The 20,706-nt window shown below is 37.5% G+C and overlaps 1 protein-coding gene across 1 annotated transcript in view; it reads left to right on the top strand.

Moving 5' to 3' along the window:
- The window catches only part of LOC129004898 (uncharacterized), a 46,874-nt gene extending 26,837 nt beyond the window's left edge, over positions 1-20,037 (top strand). Inside the window, exons 3-7 of the mRNA XM_054433592.1 lie at positions 15,526-15,621; positions 16,194-16,283; positions 16,444-16,575; positions 18,266-18,312; positions 19,963-20,037. Of these exons, the coding sequence (XP_054289567.1) occupies positions 15,526-15,621; positions 16,194-16,283; positions 16,444-16,575; positions 18,266-18,312; positions 19,963-20,037 (440 nt within the window). The remainder of the gene's footprint in view (positions 1-15,525; positions 15,622-16,193; positions 16,284-16,443; positions 16,576-18,265; positions 18,313-19,962) is intronic.
- Positions 20,038-20,706: the final 669 nt, after the last annotated feature.

Below are 20,706 nucleotides of genomic sequence, written 5' to 3'. Positions count from 1 at the left end.
TTGTTTGTATACAAAAATATTGTTCTTCGGTGTTGGCCTGCATACTATTTCACTTTAAAATTTAGTTTTTTTCCACCGTGAAATATCTGCTTTATCAGGAAACGTGTTATTTTGATCTATACATCTCAAACAGTTTAATCAAGTTTTGTCGTAAAAGCAACCTGTGTAAGTAAGTTATTTAGTTTATGCCATGGAAATGTCATCTCGTATTTGGGAAATCTTTTTTCAGAAATTTATTGCTTAATCGTTTAAGATATAAGTGGTTTACGTGTTGATACTTCTTTTCTGTATGTCCGAATGTATGTGAGTCATACTATAATTTTGGTTAGTAATGAAAGCGTCAATTGGTGTAGTAGGTCTCTATAAAACTGTCCAATGAGCTGCAAGGTGCAGTAGAAACCAAAGTCGACTCATACCATACCATAACTCTCCCCGTAGTATTAAAAAGTGCAGACAAAATATACAGACCAGTTCGAGATAACGGAGGTCGAGATAAAAACAAGCAGAGAGCTAAGAGAAATGTGTAAACACCCAGATATAGGGGTGCTTTCCAGAAGTAAAAGGCTTGGATGGACAGGCTATGCATGGTGGATAGGAGATAAATCAACTTTTAAAAGTATATTCCATAGTACCATAAGATAAAAGACCACTTGGAAGACCAAGAATTAAGTGGAAAGACCAAGTTATGAAATACATCCTCAGACCGGGATCTAAATTAGAAGAGACAGGGGATGGAAGAGAATGGATGGCCAAAATCCTCATAAGGTGTCAGTCTGTGGTCACGGAGGTAAAGGTGCGGTAAGTACATATATAAGTGGTATATGCAATTGTAGCAACTCTACTCAATACCAGTTAGTGTGAATCGGTCTCCAATGTCACTTCAAGTCTTTTCAAATAGACGCAACTGCTATTTTATGGTAAAATTGTCGAATTTAAAATGCATATCGCTATATTTTAGGTCTAAAATCGGATGGAAGAAATAGGTAGTCACGTGACATTTGTTAATAAGGTCAACAACTAAAAAATAACAATTCATTGTTAATTAGGCCTAGGTTGTTTTGGGGGCAGTTGGCCCCCATTAAAACTGCCAGAATTTGTCACTGTGCGTGTAAACTACTAGATGTTCTGAACTATTTCGTTTTAATTGACTGCTCGATTCCCGTACGTAGGACGGGCCAACAGCTCGTAATGATAATTTTCAAAGATATAATCACAATTCACAATTCCCCTAATTCACAATTACCCCGGTCAACCCTCCTAGTCCTATGTCATGATCCAAGGGGTTTTCACTAAAGGTTTGTGCTAAGATTTAGCATAGCTTAAAGATTTTAAGTTTTGTACACCCACTGAGTAAACTAACTTAAGTAGCCTAAAAATGTAATTGAACTAAAACAACATTTTACAAAATGTCCGTTAACTGGCCGGGTCGGCCATTTGGGGGTTTTTAAGTAGCCTGTATAATGGGTAAGTTAACTTAAAATAATATCCTGGTATTTCTTAACTTGTGCCTATTTAATTTACCCACTAGCCTACATTATTGCCCATACTGAAAGTTTAAAAGCTTCACTGAATACAGATTTATAACAACATAAGGGGGGCTAGGAGCTTGCGATTTGAACAAACGATACAAATGAGTTGCCATCTTGCTTTGCTTAATAAACAATAATGAAGTTCTTGAAATTTGCAAAGTTAGTTATGGTACCCTAACTATAATTTAGACATAATTATAATTAACTTGGCCTTTGTAGCAAAAATTAAAACAAAAAACTTGCATTTGTTAATGACTGCAACGAGCAAAATTTAGGGCCGGTACCTAAAAGGTTTGTAGATCATCTAAATTATAGCCTACATCTGTATATTATATCAGGTTTGCATTTTTTTGTTTCAGTAGAGCCTCGATAGTCCGACTCTCCCTACAGTTTGACACAGGCAGTGATGACATGACATGGCATCAGTAACCAATGACGGGTTCGCCAAGGTAAAAAAAACTAGAGCATTCTTAATGATTTCATGCATGCCAAAACTCAATAGGCTACTTTAACTATCCCATTTATTTACAAATTGTCTAAGATCTTAAGTGTAACATAAATGACGTAAATTATGAAGGGGAATAAGATTGATTCACTGAACAGGCTGGCCTGTCCCTTGAACCAGTCACACTCATATTTATTCCCCGGGGTGCTCAGAATGAGCCAAAAGAAACCAGGGGTTGATACGAAGCTGTATCACGGTTTCAACTGATGATTTATTTTAGTTTAATCTAAAATTCAGAGCTCTAGAAGCACTCAAAAAATTCTGCAGACGAGACACCCAGGTGCATTCACACCTCGGAGCTATATCGTCCATTCTTCCGTTGAATTATTATAAAAAATGTTGCGTAACTTTTAGAATAACTCTGTAGGACAGACGAGTATTATACACTGTCCAATTTGATAAAACTAATCGTGTTAGCAGCCCTCCTTCACACCAGCGCGGGGACAGACCTAAACTTCTGTACGGGTTGTAAAATCACCCGAACGCTCCCAAACATCCAATGCGGGACCGTACCGGATGGCTAGTTTTTAGAACATTGACTCTTATGTACGCTTCACACTTGTGCGTGACGGCTGGTTTATGCGCTGGACATAAATCAGTAGTTATAAATGTGATTGATTTTGTAGTACTCTTGCTAATTTGATAGGGAAGTTTGTTGTTTTCGTTATGGAGGAAACAATTATATCAAGCACTTGATTAGGTCACTAGATTGGTCAAGAATTATACTTTGGATTGGTTTGAAGGCAAGGCATGTGGGACAATAGCCTTGTCGCTGCAACCATCTTTTATTTGTATGATGAAATTTTTACAAAAAAGCGTTGAACATGCCTGATTAATTTCCCATAAAAACATTTGGTTTAACGATCATGTAAATAGGCCTTTGGAAGGTATCCTTCTTTCCTATAGGGAAGAATTAGCCTAGCTAAAACTGTGAAAGCGTACCATAGTTGCCGTAGTCAAGGAAACATGACGAGCGGTGAATTTAGAATTAAAATCATATAGGCTATGACATTGTCGATGTTCCTTTTGTTAATCTGCAGCTGCCACCATAACTTTAATTTACACACACGTTGATCCAAACAAATTATTTAGTATGGGAACACAGTACTTCATTGTAGCACCTTTTGTTTATTCATTTCAATAAAATGTACAAAAAAATAACAAAGTTCCACAAAGTTTATGGAAACATCCGGATCTGGACAGCTAGTGTGAAAAGGGCCTTCCGAGACATCACGCATCGACAATACGGAGTTAGGCAGGCTTGCACCGAACTGGTTTGAAAGAAGGCTTACACTTTAAATTATTTACCCAGGAGTAAATACCATACCAGGGGGTGTACCAGTAATGTAATTTATGTGTAATAACTTACTGAACAAACTATAATATGAAAGTTACTACAGAGTCTTCAAGGCCTCATTCATATGTCTAAACAAAGAGTAGGCTATATGCTGATACAGTCAAATAAATTAAGTTTACTATTCTTCGTATTTGTTCACGTCAGCATACTCCCAAGACTTAATTCCACCGCCTGCAACGACTTCGCTTAGAATTCTCATAAGTTTCGGGTTTGTTTATTTGGTTTATTGGTACAAGGGCAGTTTTTAAAGTAAAAGCTCTAGTGTCGGTCGAAGGCGGGCCTATACCGCGTTAGCGTGTAGTGGGTGACTTGCTTTTTGTTGTGTTGTAGGTTAAAAATCAACTTGTTGTCCTGTCTTTCTCCTCCCAATTGGCAATACAATTGGACCGGCTATGTTCTAAGCAGTGATGCTATCTGATGGTGTTTAGCGAACTATGTCGACTCTTGTTATAAAGCAGGACATCACCCCGCACGTTATTTGCTATTCGTCATACCGAAATATGAAAGCCAATCACCCGGCAATCGGGTTTGTTTGACGCTGCGGGCTGCGCCGCACTGGGGCTACGCCTGCCATTTGATGGGCTGCAGCGAACGTGTTAAGGGTTACTAGGTTAAAAGCTAACTAAAATATTTATAATGCAGTATTATTGTACAGCTTAAATGGGAATAGTGTAGGCGTGTTCACTTTTCTTCTTCATGCGAATTTCCTGGAAGGTTAGGGATAGAATTATCCCGTCCCTAATAGGCCTGCAAACAAGGACATTGTAGATTGGAATGTTCAAGTTCTTTGTTTATTAAATGCAGTAGCCTAAATACTGGTTTTATAATAAAACAAGCAATGAAATTTACAAAATTCATTCATTTAATCCAAAACAAATGTTCTTTGTACTCATTAAAATAGCTCAGCCGCTAATTGACAATACTGTATACTGTATATGTTTTTTGTACCAGTCTGTTTGTTTTTATTTTACCTCAAAATTTGAAATGTATATAAAATAACTCCACTCTCCACTATACCTCAACCGCTTATTTCTGACTAAATAATCCAACTGTATGTGTGTGTACACTTGGTGCCAATAAACTAATGTTTTGTATTTTGTTTACAGGAAAAGAGGAAATGAAGAGGACAATGATGACAATGTTGATAATACAGTGTACAATCAGTAGTTTATAAGTTGTAAACAACTTCATTAAACTTGTAAATGTATTACCAATTACCTTCATTGTTTTATTAACTATTCCCATGTAATCATTAGTATTGCTATATCATTGGCCAATCCAGCCTTTTATTTCATCAAAAACAACAGTCCCAAGTTTTTTTATTACATTTTTAAGTGCTTTCATGTCTCTTTAAATCATACTTTTTTGTAATTTCTTTCTTAATTAAATGTTTAAAATATTGAACTACCAATAGTTAAATAGCATAATTTAATTTTGTGAATTTGATGTGCAATTATTAAGATTTATATAAATGCAATAAATTGATAACAAAAAAATCTGGTGAGGTTTTATTTAAAATATATTAAAATTTTGCAAATTTTGAGTCATAAATAAATAAATTGGTGAATTTGAAGTAAAAAATACATATATAGGGGTGAATTTTCCATTTAAAATATATGAAAATCTGGCCAATTTCCAATGAAAAATATGTGAAAATCTGGTAAATTTGTAATAAAAATTTGCCAAAAATAGCAATATAGTTAATTTTACGTTAACATGACATAAACATGGTTTGTTTTAAAACAACAGTTTTTAGTAAAAAATATGCGAAAGGTAAAAAAATTGTGATTTATTTCGTTGACATTAGTGCACTTTTCACATTATATTTACGTGAAAAAAAACACGTGATTTTCTCTATTTTTTCACGTGAAAATAACGTTACAATGTGAAACAAAAAATGTGATTTTCACGTGAAAATAACGTTTTGGTGCTATCTGGGAGGGAACTCCAGTTATAGGGTTGTGTATTGTGACAAAACTGCCGTACATCTTTGGCCTAGTCAACCACATTTCTATGGTAATACCTCCAGATCCTGTACCTGTGATGCAGACCGTCTGCCCACACCAATCACTTTAGTTTGGCGTGGTTCCATTTTCCATCAGGTCAGTTACTGCGACTCAGATCACATATATTTGTACAGTGACCAAGCTATAGCCCATGTTTCTCCGTGCCCCCCCCCCCTTCAAAAAAACCTAAACTAGATGAGAAGCCTTCTCCTGAGAAAAGCTCCATCTCTCAATCTGTCTGGGACCAGTGTGCTGTAGATGAACAGTCAGTACAATATAAAATAAATTTCTAAAATAATCCAAAGATTGTTTGATTAGACTTAGATTGATTGTTTGCGTTAATAAACTTATTTCATAATCAATTATGACAAAATAAAATAATTTTAATTGGTAAATTAACTTATATTAATTGAATAAAAACAAATATCTTTTTTAAATTATGTAAACTGTTACGTATCACTGATAAAGTGAATTGGATAATAATTATTTACATTTAACATCAACCAATTACTAATTATATAAACAATCAGTTTTCAAAGCCTCATTAAATACAACAAGTTATTAAATATATTTGTTAACAAAAATGCTTTACTTATAACTGTAATATGGAGTATTTAACCGTCAATAATGGTTTAGGTAACTTCTGAAGACAGTTGAACATCAATAACCTACCAGCAAATACTGCGCTCTCCGTCTACATTCAAACTTAAAACCCTCAAGTCTTATGTTGTAATTATAGCTTATTAACCACAACCGTAATGCTTTCCGCTTTAATAATATTTAACATTATTATATTTAACACTTGTCATCCGCCCGCACTTTTCTCCTGATTGCATTAAGTTTACCCCTACGATTTGTATCTAATGTACTTATGTAGGTGTGTGTACTGCCACCAATGCATAACAGTATTGCACTCATTAACAACTCCAGTGTGTGTGTATCTGTTAAATGACTTTTAAATATTTTAGGCCTGCTACAATTATTACAGCCTACTCAAATGTTCACTAATGGTCTCAACAGTTATTTCGTATACACTAAATCATTAAGTATTGCGCCTATTTATATCATGTTTAATGTTCAATACTGTAAGATAATATAAAATTCTAATAAATGCTGCAAGTAAAGAATGTGTTTATTATTCAACAAGAGTCATCATCACCACAACAACAAACTAAATTATAAAACATATGTTAAATGCAAAGGCACATGAATGACACTACATCTCCCCTTCCTCATTATATTTACTCATATCTTATTGGTGGTCTGATAGTTCTGCTCGATCTTCTTATTCCATCATCGTGGTTTGGCTGCACCCTCCTTCCACGGTAGACATCGTCAGAATCATCATTCTCTTTTCTTGGTAGGGGAATGAGATGCCATCTGTTACGTCTTACATCATTCCCATTACTCAATGATACTATGTAGGATCGAGGTAGATTGGTTGTTGTTCTTATGGTTCCTTTTGCACTTATATCTTTAACCCAGACCCTCTCTCCTACTGCTAAAGGTGGAAGTTCTTTGACGCCTCTTCTGTTGTCAAAGTTTTTCTTGACTCTGTCTCTTATTTTCTTGTCATGGTTTCGAAAGGATTCTATTTGATCTTTTCCAACCACTTGAAAGTCGTTGAGAGAAGGTAAAGTTGTTCTTAGTTTTCTACCATACAGCAGCTCTGCAGGTGATAACCCCGATTCCAATTTGGTAGTCCTGTAAGCTAATAGACCAATATTGGGATCCGGACACTTTAGTAGAATCCTCTTGGCTATAGATACAGCATTTTCAGCTTCTCCATTCGATTGAGGAAAGTGTGGACTACTAGTTACAGCTCTAAATCCGTACTCTTTTGCGAAACCTTTGAACTCGTCAGAAGTAAACTGAGTACCTCCATCTGTACGAATTTCTAGAGGGATCCCGTTTCGTGCAAAAATGTTTTTCATCCTTCCAATAACTGCCGCTGAAGTCAAAGTATTGAGTTCGATGAGCTCTAAAAATCGTGAGAAATAATCTTGTATTACTAAATACCAGGTTTGGTTACATTTCAAAATATCTGCACATAAATGGGTCCAAGGCTCTTGAGGAAGCTGTGTAGACATCAGAGGCTCCTTTCGCTGTAGTCTGTGTTCTATACATGTTGGACAATTTTCCACTGTAGTACTAATTTCTGTTGAACAGCCTGGCCACCAAACAGATTCTTGAGCACGCCGCCGACATTTCACTATATCCAAATGTCCCTCATGTAATCTTGATAAGATTTCTTTTCTCAAGGCCTTTGGAATGAACATCCTCCTTCCCTTAACAATTAATCCATCTTCCAAAGCGAGTTCATTGCGATACTTCCAGAATACTGAATTTTTCCGCCATTTATTCTCTTGGATGCATTTTAAGAGCTCCTGTCCTTCCGGGTCTTCATGTTGGGCATTCTTAATTTCCAACAGCCGTTTATCAGAACAAGGCAATGCATCAATTATGCTTCTTACAAACATTTCTTCCTCCAGATTCTCGATAACCTCATTCTCCCGATCCATTGGTGAAATTTCAGGGCTTCTTGATAGTAAATCAGCAGTTACATTTTCTTTCCCCGGGATGTGAACAACTTCGTAGTCGAAATTTTGCAATCTCATACGAAAACGTTGCAGCCGAGAAGAAAGATCAGAGATCGGCTTTGAACCCATTATCTCAGTCAGAGGCTTATGATCTGTGTAAAGCTGGAACCTTTTACCAAGAATAAAGCTAGAAAATCTTTCGCAAGCCCAAGTTAAGCCGAGAGCTTCTTTTTCAATGGTAGCATATCTTGACTCTGTTTCTGTTAATGTCCTCGATGCAAATGCTAATGGACGCCAATCCTTTCCATCAAACTGCTCGATCACTGCCCCTAAACCATAAGATGACGAATCTGCCATTACTCGGGTTTTTGCTTCTCTGTTGTAGTTGGCCAATACAGTATCATTAGCTACAACCTTCTTCAATTCCTTAAAAGCTTGTTCTTGAGGCTCATCCCATGTCCATTCAACTCCTTTTTTAAGGAGACTTCTGATTGGTGCTGTTTTTTTCAGCTAGATGAGGAACAAACTTCATTAATTGGTTTATCATTCCCAAAAACTGTCTAACCTCCGTTATACTCTGGGGGCTTTTCATGGCCAGAATAGCTTTAGTCTTCTCTGGGTCAATACTGACTCCCTGCGATGAGACAACGTGTCCGAGGAAAATCACACTTTCTACTCCAAACTTACATTTGTTTTTGTTTAACGTGATACAATTTTCTGAGAGTCTCTTTAGTACCAGTTTGACTCTGCTGTCAAGTTCTGCTTCTGTCTTCCCCATTATCAAGATATCATCCGCTTGATTCACTACGCCTGGGATATCTGAAAGCATTTGACTCAGTCGGAATTGGAAAACCTCTGGTCCAGAACAGATTCCAAACGGAAGTCTTTTGAAGAAATATCGCCCGAATGGTGTAATGAACGTGGTGAGTTTAAATGAATCACTGTGAAGTGGAACCTGCCAGAATCCATTGGCAGCATCCAACTTAGTGAAAAGCTTACCTCCTTCCAACTTAGCTAGAGACTCATCCACTGACGGAAGCTGCAACAATTCTCTTTTCACATGTTGGTTCAATTTTGTGTAATCAACACAGAGTCTAATTCTACCATCACTCCTTGGAACCACTACTACGGGAGAACACCAGTCAGTAGGTTCAGTTACTGGTTCTATTACACCATCAGCAAGCATCCTGCCCAATTCATATTTAACCTGTTTGTGGAGTGAGAAAGCCACCCTCCTCGGTGACATAACAGCATAAGGTTTTGCATCTTCGTGCAGCCTAATTTTGTATGGATGATTCATTCTACCCATGCCCTCAAACACTTTTGGATATTGACTCTGGAGTGATTCACCATCTACAAGATTAACGTTAAACGTAAGTAACTCCAGTTTCAACAATGCATTTCTACTCATTAGAGGTCAAGCTGTAACTTTGGGACGGCAAGACATATATGTCTTCTAATATTTGCTTATTGCCATACATAATTTCAGCTGAACAGACACCCACAACAGTCAATTTGGTCTGGCCCGGCCCAAAAAGAACTTTATGGGTTAGACAGATTACAAGTTTGAGGTCAAGTGCAAGTGTACTTCCCATAACAGAAACGTCTGCCCCAGAGTCCATCTTAAACTCTACTGGTTGACTATTTACCTTTACCACTACACTCGGACATTCACCCTGCTTAAAGTTTACTTCACCTAAATATCCTTTTTTTGAATGAATCGAATCGTCTGAGTCAACTTCCTTAATCTCTTTAACCTCCTTTGGTTTGTTTGGACAACATTTTGCAAAGTGACCACGAAATTTGCACTTGGAACACTTTTCTCCAAAAGCAGGACATTCCCGAGGGCCATGAGTTGTTCCACAGCGACGACAGGAAAATGTTTTAGTAGTTTGAACCACACGTTTATTATTATCAAAAGGTTTTGAACTTACCCCAAATACATCTTCCCTGGATGGCTTATCTCTAATTACAGCTTGCTGTTTAGACATTGCTTCTGCTTGACGTACTCTCGTGATTGCCTTATGAAGGGTCAATGACTCGTCTAATTGTAGAGCCTCTGATAAGTTTTGGTTATGAACACCAATAACAATTAAGTCTCGTACCAAACTGTCCTTGAGCTGTCCAAACTCGCAACTTTCCGCGAGTTTGTGCAATTCATTGACAAAAGAATCCACCGGTTCACCTGCACTTTGCCTACGTTTTAAAAATTTAGCTCTTTCGTAGACCAAATTTCTTTTAAGGCCTAAGTACCTCGCAAAGGCATTTACTACATCGTCATAACTTAACTCTTTTTCTTCGCCTAGTCCAAATGTTTCAAAAAGACCTTCACCTTCCTGCCCTAAAGTTTATAAAAGGGTGCTTATTTGCTGGTGGTCCGGTTTTAGGTACAACTCTGATGCCTGCCTGTAACGTTCAAACCGCTTAATCCATACAGGCCACATGGCTGGGTTGGTAAAATCAAATATTTCAGGAGCACTTAGTGGTGCCTGTAGACCTATCACAATTGGTGCTGGCTTTGATTGGGTACTAATCATTTTCATAGATTTATCAGAGCCTATTTGAAACTTACTTCTATGTCGTGGACCAACTGCCTCATCTCCAGAATCTTCAGTTGTAAACTCGTCCTCTTCCTTTTTTGACTTTCTAGAAGATTTCTTGTTAGGTCTTGGCATGTTTTAAATGTTTATTTCACAACCTGACACCATGTAAGATAATATAAAATTCTAATAAATGCTGCAAGTAAAGAATGTGTTTATTATTCAACAAGAGTCATCATCACCACAACAACAAACTAAATTATAAAACATATGTTAAATGCAAAGGCATATGAATGACACTACAAATACCCTACTGGTTGTGGCCCTCTCCTCGACAAGTTATAATTACGTAAAGTGTGTACGATATTTTGTCCACTGCACATGTATACTAGTTCTAATCGTACGTACACTTTATTTTAATTATTTGTTATAACCTCCTATTGTTTGCAATATTTATTATTTATTCTCTATATGCCTATGTTGAAATTATCAATTATCATACTTATCTGTAATAGCCTACTCATATATTTCTTCAACCTACTTGATATTTTTCAACCTTTTATTCAACAAAATTTTCTTGGTCTATTAGTTCTAGCAATATCTTTATAAAAAAATCTAACTAACCTGAACTAACCTAACCTAACCTAACCTAACCTAACCTAACCCAACACCACCCAAATATAATGCATTTAATGAAAAATATTTACAATTCAAAATAGAAACCCACTCATCACCCAACCCCACAAACCCCACTCCTATTTAAAAGAAACAGTATTATGAACCGTAAATCTATAAAACGAACTCCAAACTTGATGAATACGTAATTGGTCTAGAACACAACACCTGTCCCACAAGTAACAGCATTAAACACCTACAGACATACAGAAAAAGCTCAATAAACGTCAGTTTCTTATCACTCAGAGAGTTCATTGTGGAAAGAACCAAGGGCATAATGTTCATATCTTCCATGTATCTGTCAAGCGTACGGGTGCGTGAGGCACTCATCCGTTATTGTAGCAAAGAAGATTACATCTGCCTTTACAATTGCAACACTTCCGAGTTGAGCGAGTACGCCCGAACATTCATTCTGTTGGCTTGCATGTCAAGACCTTCTTTGTTGTCTTCCCTGGCTTTCAATAACAAGCATAGCTTGAAATATTACACTGATTCCTATGTTGAAGTCAAGAACAAGAGCCTCCCTGAATTTGGTGGATATAAATTGAATCACCAAGTGAATCATGGCTGGGTGTCCGAAGCTGTCAACCACATCAGATCCTTTGTGCACTAATACAGATGCCCGTAAGAAACGCCACCTCTACCTCAGCGGTCCAGCTAATATGGGGAAAACTGCGTTTGCGTATGGGATCCTGTCCATAGAAGACCAGCAGCAGAGAATGTTTGTACCGAGCAACAGCTTAGATTTCTTTATGAGCGATTTGGACCCAGCCGTCCACAAATTGATAGTCTTTGACAATAGACAATAGACAATTAATCTTTTACACATTCATTAAGAATAGTAGTAGCGTCAACTTTGACGAATTCACCCCTGAGTTCCATAAAAAGAATCAAATGATGCTAAGCCCCCTCCTCAGCGGCAACACTGTAAGCATCGACCAGTAGTGCCACGGATATGCCATATCTGTCCGTTGGACATCTCCCATCATCATTTGTTCCAACTCCCCAATCCAAGATTACCCGGAAACTTTCCAGACAAGGGTGAAGTCGGTAGTGGCTGACAGGCCTATCCAGGAGTTAATAACCGAATACAACAACGAGTTGGGCGTTGAAGTAGCCTACCCCTCTTCGATTAATGATGTTAGGCCTATAGCCACAGTGGACCATCAGTACTTTGAAAATATATGTTCTTGGAGAACCCCCCGAAGCAGACTCCGGACTGGAGAGTCAGGCGTCAGGCATGGACAAAACTATTTCGCCTGTAGGATCAATAAGTCATTGTCGCAGGACATCACTGAACCAACACTCACAGAGAAGCACCGCTCCATCTGCAACAGGTTCTCAGTCCCACTCGTCCAGTCATCTCAGTACGTCACAACGGTCTACATCTGTACGGTCACACCGTCTATCAGACATCATTGGAGGGCATCATTGGATGAACTCTCAATGAGATGGCCATCCTCGACTGCAACACATTCTCAACCCAGCAACTCTTCACAGCGCAGTTCGCTTTCCGGCAGGGCATCATTGAATGGACACTCACAGCCGAGACCACCATCTTCTGCAACACATCCTAAGCCCCGCCTATTGTCTCAGTCACGTGTACTGCAACACTCTCTGTCCCTACGATTCGACCGTCTTTCTGGCGGGTCATCATTGAACCGTCGCCCCTAGAGAACACCCTCACGTTCAAGTCGTCCCGAAACTTCTATCCTTTCTCAAACCGGCTCCCTCTTCTACTCAAACACGATTTACACAAACCATTCACCGTTTGCTAGCCCGTCACAAAATACCCTTTCCAATCGAAACGCCAATCTCCCATCAACCGACATACGTTCTCTGCCAAGCCCAACCCATCACTCAGTCCCACTAATCATCCAACAACACGAAGTTGTGCTCACCCACAGTAGGATATCGCGACGCAGCTTGTTCAGTGACACCCAGGATTCCGATAATTCCCGCCAATCTCAGTCACACTCCCATGCCACACCTACCCGTCATTCCCGTCATTACAGTTTCACCACGCCCTACTGTCACCGCTCATCGCACCGTTCTCGTTGTCCAATAAGTCCCATATTTTCCCCCATATCCACTTCCACTAGATACTCCCAATCGTCCAACATTGTTAGGACTCCCGCCCACACCATGAATGCTACCCAGCCTATGTTAGCTCCTTTATATGTTGGTCCGTCCCCAATCTATCCCAATTATACTCTACCTCTCCTCATTCAATCACAATTCATTTCCACCTTTACCCAGGGTTATCCCAATAACCAGTAAACACTTAAACGTGCCATTCCCCACCACACTGTTCAGAATAGGGATAAAAACTAAATTATACTGTAACTCTCCTCATTCAATCACAATTAATTTCCACCTTTACCCAGTAACCAGTAACCACATTAACATTTAACCAGTACAATTCATGCATTGCCAAAAATTGAACAAATAATAATAAAAAAAAATAAATAAAAACAAATAAAAACAAATTTCTAACAACATTTTTTTTCCAAAACGCAGGTCCACGGATGAATATGCTCATTGATTATATTGCAACGCATCCACTCGTCCAAGCTTTCATAATGGGAAGGCGGACGACCTACAATCACATCGGGGTACCTGTCAATTCCATGACTGGTTCTCGTACCTTGGGCGGAGTCCTTGCACTCGCTACTCTGCCCAGCGACCCTTCACCCTGTCGCTGTACGAACCTCTCACATGGCAACTGTCAGAACACCCGGTGTCCATTTCAAAACCCTGTGAAGAAGTTGTGGAGGGACCGATTCACCACATGCCTAACTAGCCTTGGCAATACTTCAGCACTCCGCCTTCTCATTATCTACATACGGACTCATCCAGAACACGTGGAACATGTGTACGGCGTGCCATTCCCGATAACAATGTTCAATACCAAATTACTTCACTTTTTTTACTCGTATATTTTCAATCTCGGTTTCAATGTCAACCGGGACTTTGCAAACATCTTCCTGCGACTAACCAACAGCAACTACAGCTATGAGCTACTGGCCCCATTAAACGTACGCGGGAACTCGCAACAAACCCGTCTGTGGCCGTACCAGTACACCGGGCACGAAGTGACACTCATTGAGGAAATTGACGGCGCCCTATTAAACTCCTATGCCTTTGCCTTGGCCCACATCCGTACAGGCACATTCAGTCGACACAACCTCCAAGCCCCACCAACCGTGATAATGGAATGGCTAGCAAAATTCACAATACCGCCCATCATGCTGTTGCCGCCACCAGACAATCCCAACACAATCGTCATTAGTCACTACCCCGATGAAAACACACGTCTCCACCTCGAGAATGGCCAACCAATTGACTCTTCCTCAGACTCCTCAGACCACCCCTCTCCCCCGCCTCGACCCTCCCCCCCACACCATCGTCGACCTTCTACTCCCACTTCTCCAATACTTTCATCCTCGCCTCGTCGACCTTGCCATTCATCCCATCCCCAGCAACCTATCCGCTCTTCACTTCCTGCCCAACTAGACCTTACCCAGCCCTCCACATCATATAACCCTAACCGACCCTCACCACAACCCGCCAACCAGCCAGTGCCCTTACCACGAGAGTGGCTTCCACTGTACCTGAATGCAGCCGTTGGTGCCAGGAATGGCCTAAGGAACCTGAACTTAGCTGAGAACCTGCGGCAGCAACTCATTCTGGAGATGAGCAGCTACCTAATAGCCAACGGCAGGTTGGCAGACCCAGTGTACAGGCCAAATCCAACGGAAGCGGTTCTGGAGGTGGAGTCATTTGTTTGCCGCATCGTCGCCACCATCCACAGGTTCGTTTGCACAAATCATTTAAGTCCAGGCCGCGGCCTTCGAACTGGCAACGTTGCAAGTGGTGTTGTAACAGCTGTTTTTATTTGGAAGCAGCTAATGGTATTTGTGTATTTACGAAAGATTGGTTACTGGACTATGACAATATTGACTCCGCTTAAAAATGTACAGATATAGATTTTAATTCATATTGGTTCGTTTTTCAATTCTGTATGTTTTATTTTCAATATTTTAATAAATTTATGTTCATATATTTAAATTGAAATCAATGAAGTGCGAATTAATGAGCTGATCTCTCCTGTATGCCATGTTATCTTATGGGACGACTGTCACTGAACAACACCACTTGCGACGTTGCCAATTCTGCCAGGCCGCGGCCTGTAGTTAAAGGCGGCCGTGGTATTATTCACTATTCTAGCCTAACCCACACTGGAATCAGCTATCACATTTTTGAATTCGCTGCAATGCAATTGTCCACAGTTGACAATACCACAATAAATGTTATACCTAGTGAAAGAAAAAGTCGAAGACCACCTACTAACTGAAAATGTTTTCTTACAGATACCATTCCCGCAGACCCTCTCCGCAACCAGATGAGGTGCCCACAACACTCCCCTCGTCCAACAACAGCTGGGTTGAGCTGGCTACACCCCATCGGTAAGGATTTTATAGAACAAGCCATAATTCAAGTAGTCTATACAATATTCCGTTTTAATTTATTACTGATTTGTAATGTCCTCACCATCCAACCATCGAGTAAATTAATTTATAATTTCATACAAATCAATGAACCCATACACACACACACACACACCATAGTTCTTATGATTAGTTCTTTAATCAGTAATTGTTATTTTTTTTAAGCCATGATGGCCTGAAGTAGGATCTCTTACGGCCACTGTGGCCTTTCACAAATTTTTACTATATTGTTATTTTTTAAAAAGCCATGATGGCCTTAAGTAGGATCCCTTACGACCACCGTGGCCTTTCACTACTTTTACTACATTATTCATTAGTTCCACCAAATTTGTTAAGCGGTAAGTAAAATACCTATTTAAAGTAAACATTTTTAGCGTTTCCCAAAATTTTATTCTAGCTTTAACTAAATACATGATTCGTACAGCAGTAATATACGACACATGTTACTACTAGTTGAAATACACTTTATATTTGCACTTAAAGTTCCTTTGGTCCAGTAATTTATTCTAATATCTAATTTCCTTCCCCAGGGCTACTTCTACTCCAGCCGAGGCGGTTCCAGGCAGCCAAGTTTCTGCGGAGTTCTCTGCGCACAGCAACTTTGATCATTCTGGAAATCGGTAAGAATTGTTTAGTATAGTTAAACAAGTTGTTATAAACATTCCGTTCATCTTATGTTTTTTTTAATATTTCAGCTTATGTATAATCCCACAGGATAGAGGATACAAAATATGCACGATACTATACAATATCATTGTTAATTAAGTTGATTGTCCATAGATCTGACACATCATCCCCATTCTTTGGATTTGAGAGTGATCCTTCATCTGCTCAGCTTACCTCAGTCGCTCCTCAGGGTCGTCCCGACAGACAGCCAAGTCTCCCCATCTCCGATTCTCCTACCCGTGAGGGGTAAGTTAAAAAGCCTATGTTTTGCAATAAAATTAATTGATCTCAGCCTTTAGTTTGTCGTGCACATTTAATTTTTAAGGTAACACAGTACTCAAATATTATTTTTTTATTTATTTTTATTATTTAGTTTTGTAGAACAGACTTTTCTGAACACGTAGATAATAAATATTAAGGAAGAAAAAAATTATTTTAAAATTTTCAGCTACTTTTATCAACTCTTGCAGCCTAATTTTGCATGCCCAAGGTCCTAGAACTAATCATGACGCGGGGGTACGCCTTCAAATATTAAAATTTTTGTAAATATTTTTTATTATTTAGTTTTGTTGAATACACTTTCCTGAACACGTACATACCAAATATTATGGAAGAAAAAATTATTTTAAGTTATACAGCAACTTTAATACATTCTTACTTTAGCATGCCCAAGGGTCCTACTACTACCCGTGACAGACGGTACTTTTGTCGTTTGCCGAAAGTCAAGTGGTTTTTAGTCAGGTACACTTTTCTCCCTCAATTATAATCCAATTTCAATTAAAGTTGGTCTTTGTGTTCCTCATATGACAAGAAACAATAATACGAATCAGTTTCCATGACAACCAAAAACCTTTGAAATAAAAAATATTTTATGTTAAAAAATTAAAAAATATATCATAAAATCTTTAAAATCATACTAAAAATTTAATTTTGCTCAAAACCTGTTTTTACTTCATATTATTGTTGGTGATAATGTATTAAACTTAGTAAAAAAAAATTCAAGTTGATAGGTTATTATTTGTAAAAGTTATGTGTACCTAAAAACTGCCATTTTAATATGGGCGGGATAGGGAGTACTGTGTCACCTTAAATCTAAGTATAGTATTAAAAAAGTTTAATTATACTAGGATTTAATGTAATAATAAATACTTGTGTCAGGCCCAAACAATTCCACCGACAGTACGGCAAACACCTATTAATTGGGCGTGATAAAGCTTAACATAAGCTTCTAGATACGAAATATTAATTGAATATCAAGAATAAAATACAAAAGATTATAATGGAACAATTGGTTATGGCAGTAGTTGTAAACAGTAGCACGGAAATAAGCTGACGCCCTAGTAATAGCGCTTCATTAAGCTTCTTGTCAATGTAATATTAATTGAATTTTAAGGAGGAAGTGTTAAAGAATCCCACGTATATAATCCGACCCCCTAGTAATAAAAAATAAATATGCGCTCCATGTAGGTATTGTTAAATGGAATATTAATTGAATTGAAGGCGGTATGTCTAAAAAGTTGCACGGACATAAGCCGACCCCCTAGTAATACCGCTTCATTAAGCTTTTTATTCAATGTAACATTAATTTAATTTAAGGAGGCAGTGTAAAAGAGTTTCACGTAAATAAGCAGACCCCCTAGTAATACCGCTTTATTAAGCTTCATGCAAAGGTAATAAAAATTTAATTTCAGGTGTATTATATATTTTATTGATTTTTAGGCGTAAGGTGTATAATGATGTACGATATATATCGTAATCATTCTATTAGGCCACGCCTGGCATTATCTATGAGTCCCTATGTTCATCCCCGTCTACATACTTGTCCTGCATGTTCCAAACTTTTACTGTACACTGATCATACCATCACCTACCAGAAAAGAAAATTGTTGTTGTCTTCTGTTGGCAAATTATAATCTTGTATTGTTTTTGTCCGCAGACGAAACAGTCCATATCGTCGTCGAAACGACAGGGCTCACAGGGCTGGTGAATACAGCCGTTTCTTTCACTTTGCATGGCATTATTAGTTTTCCACTTGTGCCACCGTGGCATTTTTTAAATAGTTTACCTTATTGTCCTACGCTAAATTTTACGTTGTGTTGAAATAAACCTGTAAATATGGTGTTATTCTAATCTTATCTTAGTTTATACAATAATAAATACGAGGACAGAGGTTTTAAAGTACAAGGTTTAATGATACATAAATGGTTAAAATAAGTTTACAAAAGTTTTTCAGGGGTGGGGATTCGTGCAGACTGAATCAAAAGATTTCGTTGATGCCTAATTTAAAATTTTAATAAGTAGGCTAAGTTATAAATTAAATAATCTTTTAGAAACAATAAATAGGAGGATTTTGATTTCGATGAATGGAGGTAAGTTGGGTCTTAATGGATGCTTGAGGAGTCTATAGTCTGAGTTAATAACTTAATAAAAATGGAATGTTCTCACCAATCTTCTGTAATAATAATTGTCTTCTTAGTAATGTAGGCCTAAATTCTTCTTTCTTCAGTTAAATTTGGAAATTTTGACAATACTTTCTTTTATAATTTCACAATTATTTATTACAACTAAGAGTTTAAACTTTTATGTTCTTCTTGGATGCTTTAAACTGCACTGTCCTTTTCATTGTTGTAAATCATCTCCAGTTATGGGGTTCACATAAATAAAAACATGGTTGAATTTTATTAATAATCTTGAACCCAGATGGATGGTGTTCTGATTGGAGGATTTGTTTTTGATAATAATTTTGGATAAGCCAATGAATAAGTTTTGATTATAAATTATATATATGTTGAGACAATATGGTTTTAATAATATTAACAATGAACATGAATAAATATTGAAAATATAACAAGATTGAATTTGGAATTTAAATAAGGACTATATTTATAAACATTGAGTTTTGAGTCATTACAATATCCCCTCAGAAAATATGTAATAAAATTATTTAATAACATGTTTTCGATAAATGACGAAAAAAATACATTTAATTTTATACTAGTAAATAACAAATATTGAGTTGAAATAAAAATATAACAAACTTAAAATTACCTAAGGTTTTAACAAGAACAAATTTCAGTTGGAACAAACATAACAATAAAAAATAAATAAAAAATAATAAATAATTCTAAAATAACAAAATTATAACTATCCCCTCCTATCTTCTACAAACATTAATAACCTAACATTAATTAAAGTGGTTAAAACAATTTTTTTTAACATAATAAATGAATGGAATGAGAAACAAATTTTGATAGATGAAATGAACATGAGACATATACAAGATGAATGATGCTTATAGATAATATGGAATACATTAAATGAATAGTTTTTGATGATTGCTTGATGATAACCTCATATAACTAAATACATTTGTGATTATGACTATAGTTTAACAATTGGAATAGAGGTAACTGGGGAAATTGGCTTGTTCACTCACTGCTTGTTTGGATATGATATAAAATTCTTCATGTTTACAGCAATGTTTACTGGGTTAAGCACACATTACAGTTTATCCTCTATCTTCGGTTATGGTGTGTAGATCGGTTCAATGTATTTCTTCATGAAGGATATATGATAGGGTCCATATAATTTATCATTGTAGAGATCACTTATGTGGTATGTTGATGGTCCAAGTATTTCTCTGATGACAAAGGGGCCTTGGTACACTTCAAACAACTTGGCTGTTTCGCCATAAATAGCTCTGGATAAAGGATGGGATTTTATTAGTACTTTGTCATCGATGTTTAGAGACTGTGGTTGTCTATTTTTGTTCAATCGGTTGGAACGTTTTCTTCTGGTTTTGCTTAGTTTTCTTTCTGCCATCAATAATTTTTGTTCATAAGGCACATCATTGTTGATTGGTTGTTGTAGGTATTCTTCCCAAAATTTGATGTCCTTAATACCATACTGCAACTCATTGGGAGTAAATCCAGTGGATTCATGGTGAATTTCATTTAGACATTGATTTATATCTGGTACTAGCTGGCCCGACAGACGTCGTCCTGTCCTATTGTGGTTTTATGTCACATGCTCGTTCATTTTCAAGATGAGCTCGTTCGCATGGCTCAATCACGTCCTGGTTGAAGTTCGTTCGCTGCGCTCACTTGCCTTCAGGTTAGCTCGTTCGCTACGCTAACTCGCCTCCAGGTTGAAGTTCGTTCGCTACGCTAACTCGCCTCCAGGTTGAAGTTCGTTCGCTACGCTCACTCACCTTTTGGTTGCAAATTAGCTGTTCTCATAAATTAAAAAAAATATAGTGCTGCACCCTGTTGGTAAACCTATTAACTTTTTAATGCTATTGAACATCACAGAATCAAATTGTTTAGCTGCACCAGCTGTTAAGATTCTTTAATTCCATTTAAATATGAGTACTCATAA

This window comes from Macrosteles quadrilineatus, unplaced genomic scaffold (genome assembly GCF_028750875.1).
Source record: "Macrosteles quadrilineatus isolate MER2022 unplaced genomic scaffold, UCM_ALF_1.0 Scaffold_12__1_contigs__length_5162894, whole genome shotgun sequence".
Classification (NCBI taxonomy): Eukaryota; Metazoa; Arthropoda; class Insecta; order Hemiptera; family Cicadellidae; genus Macrosteles; species Macrosteles quadrilineatus.
Note: the sequence above shows the minus strand (reverse complement) of the source record. Positions and strands in the feature narration are given on the sequence as shown.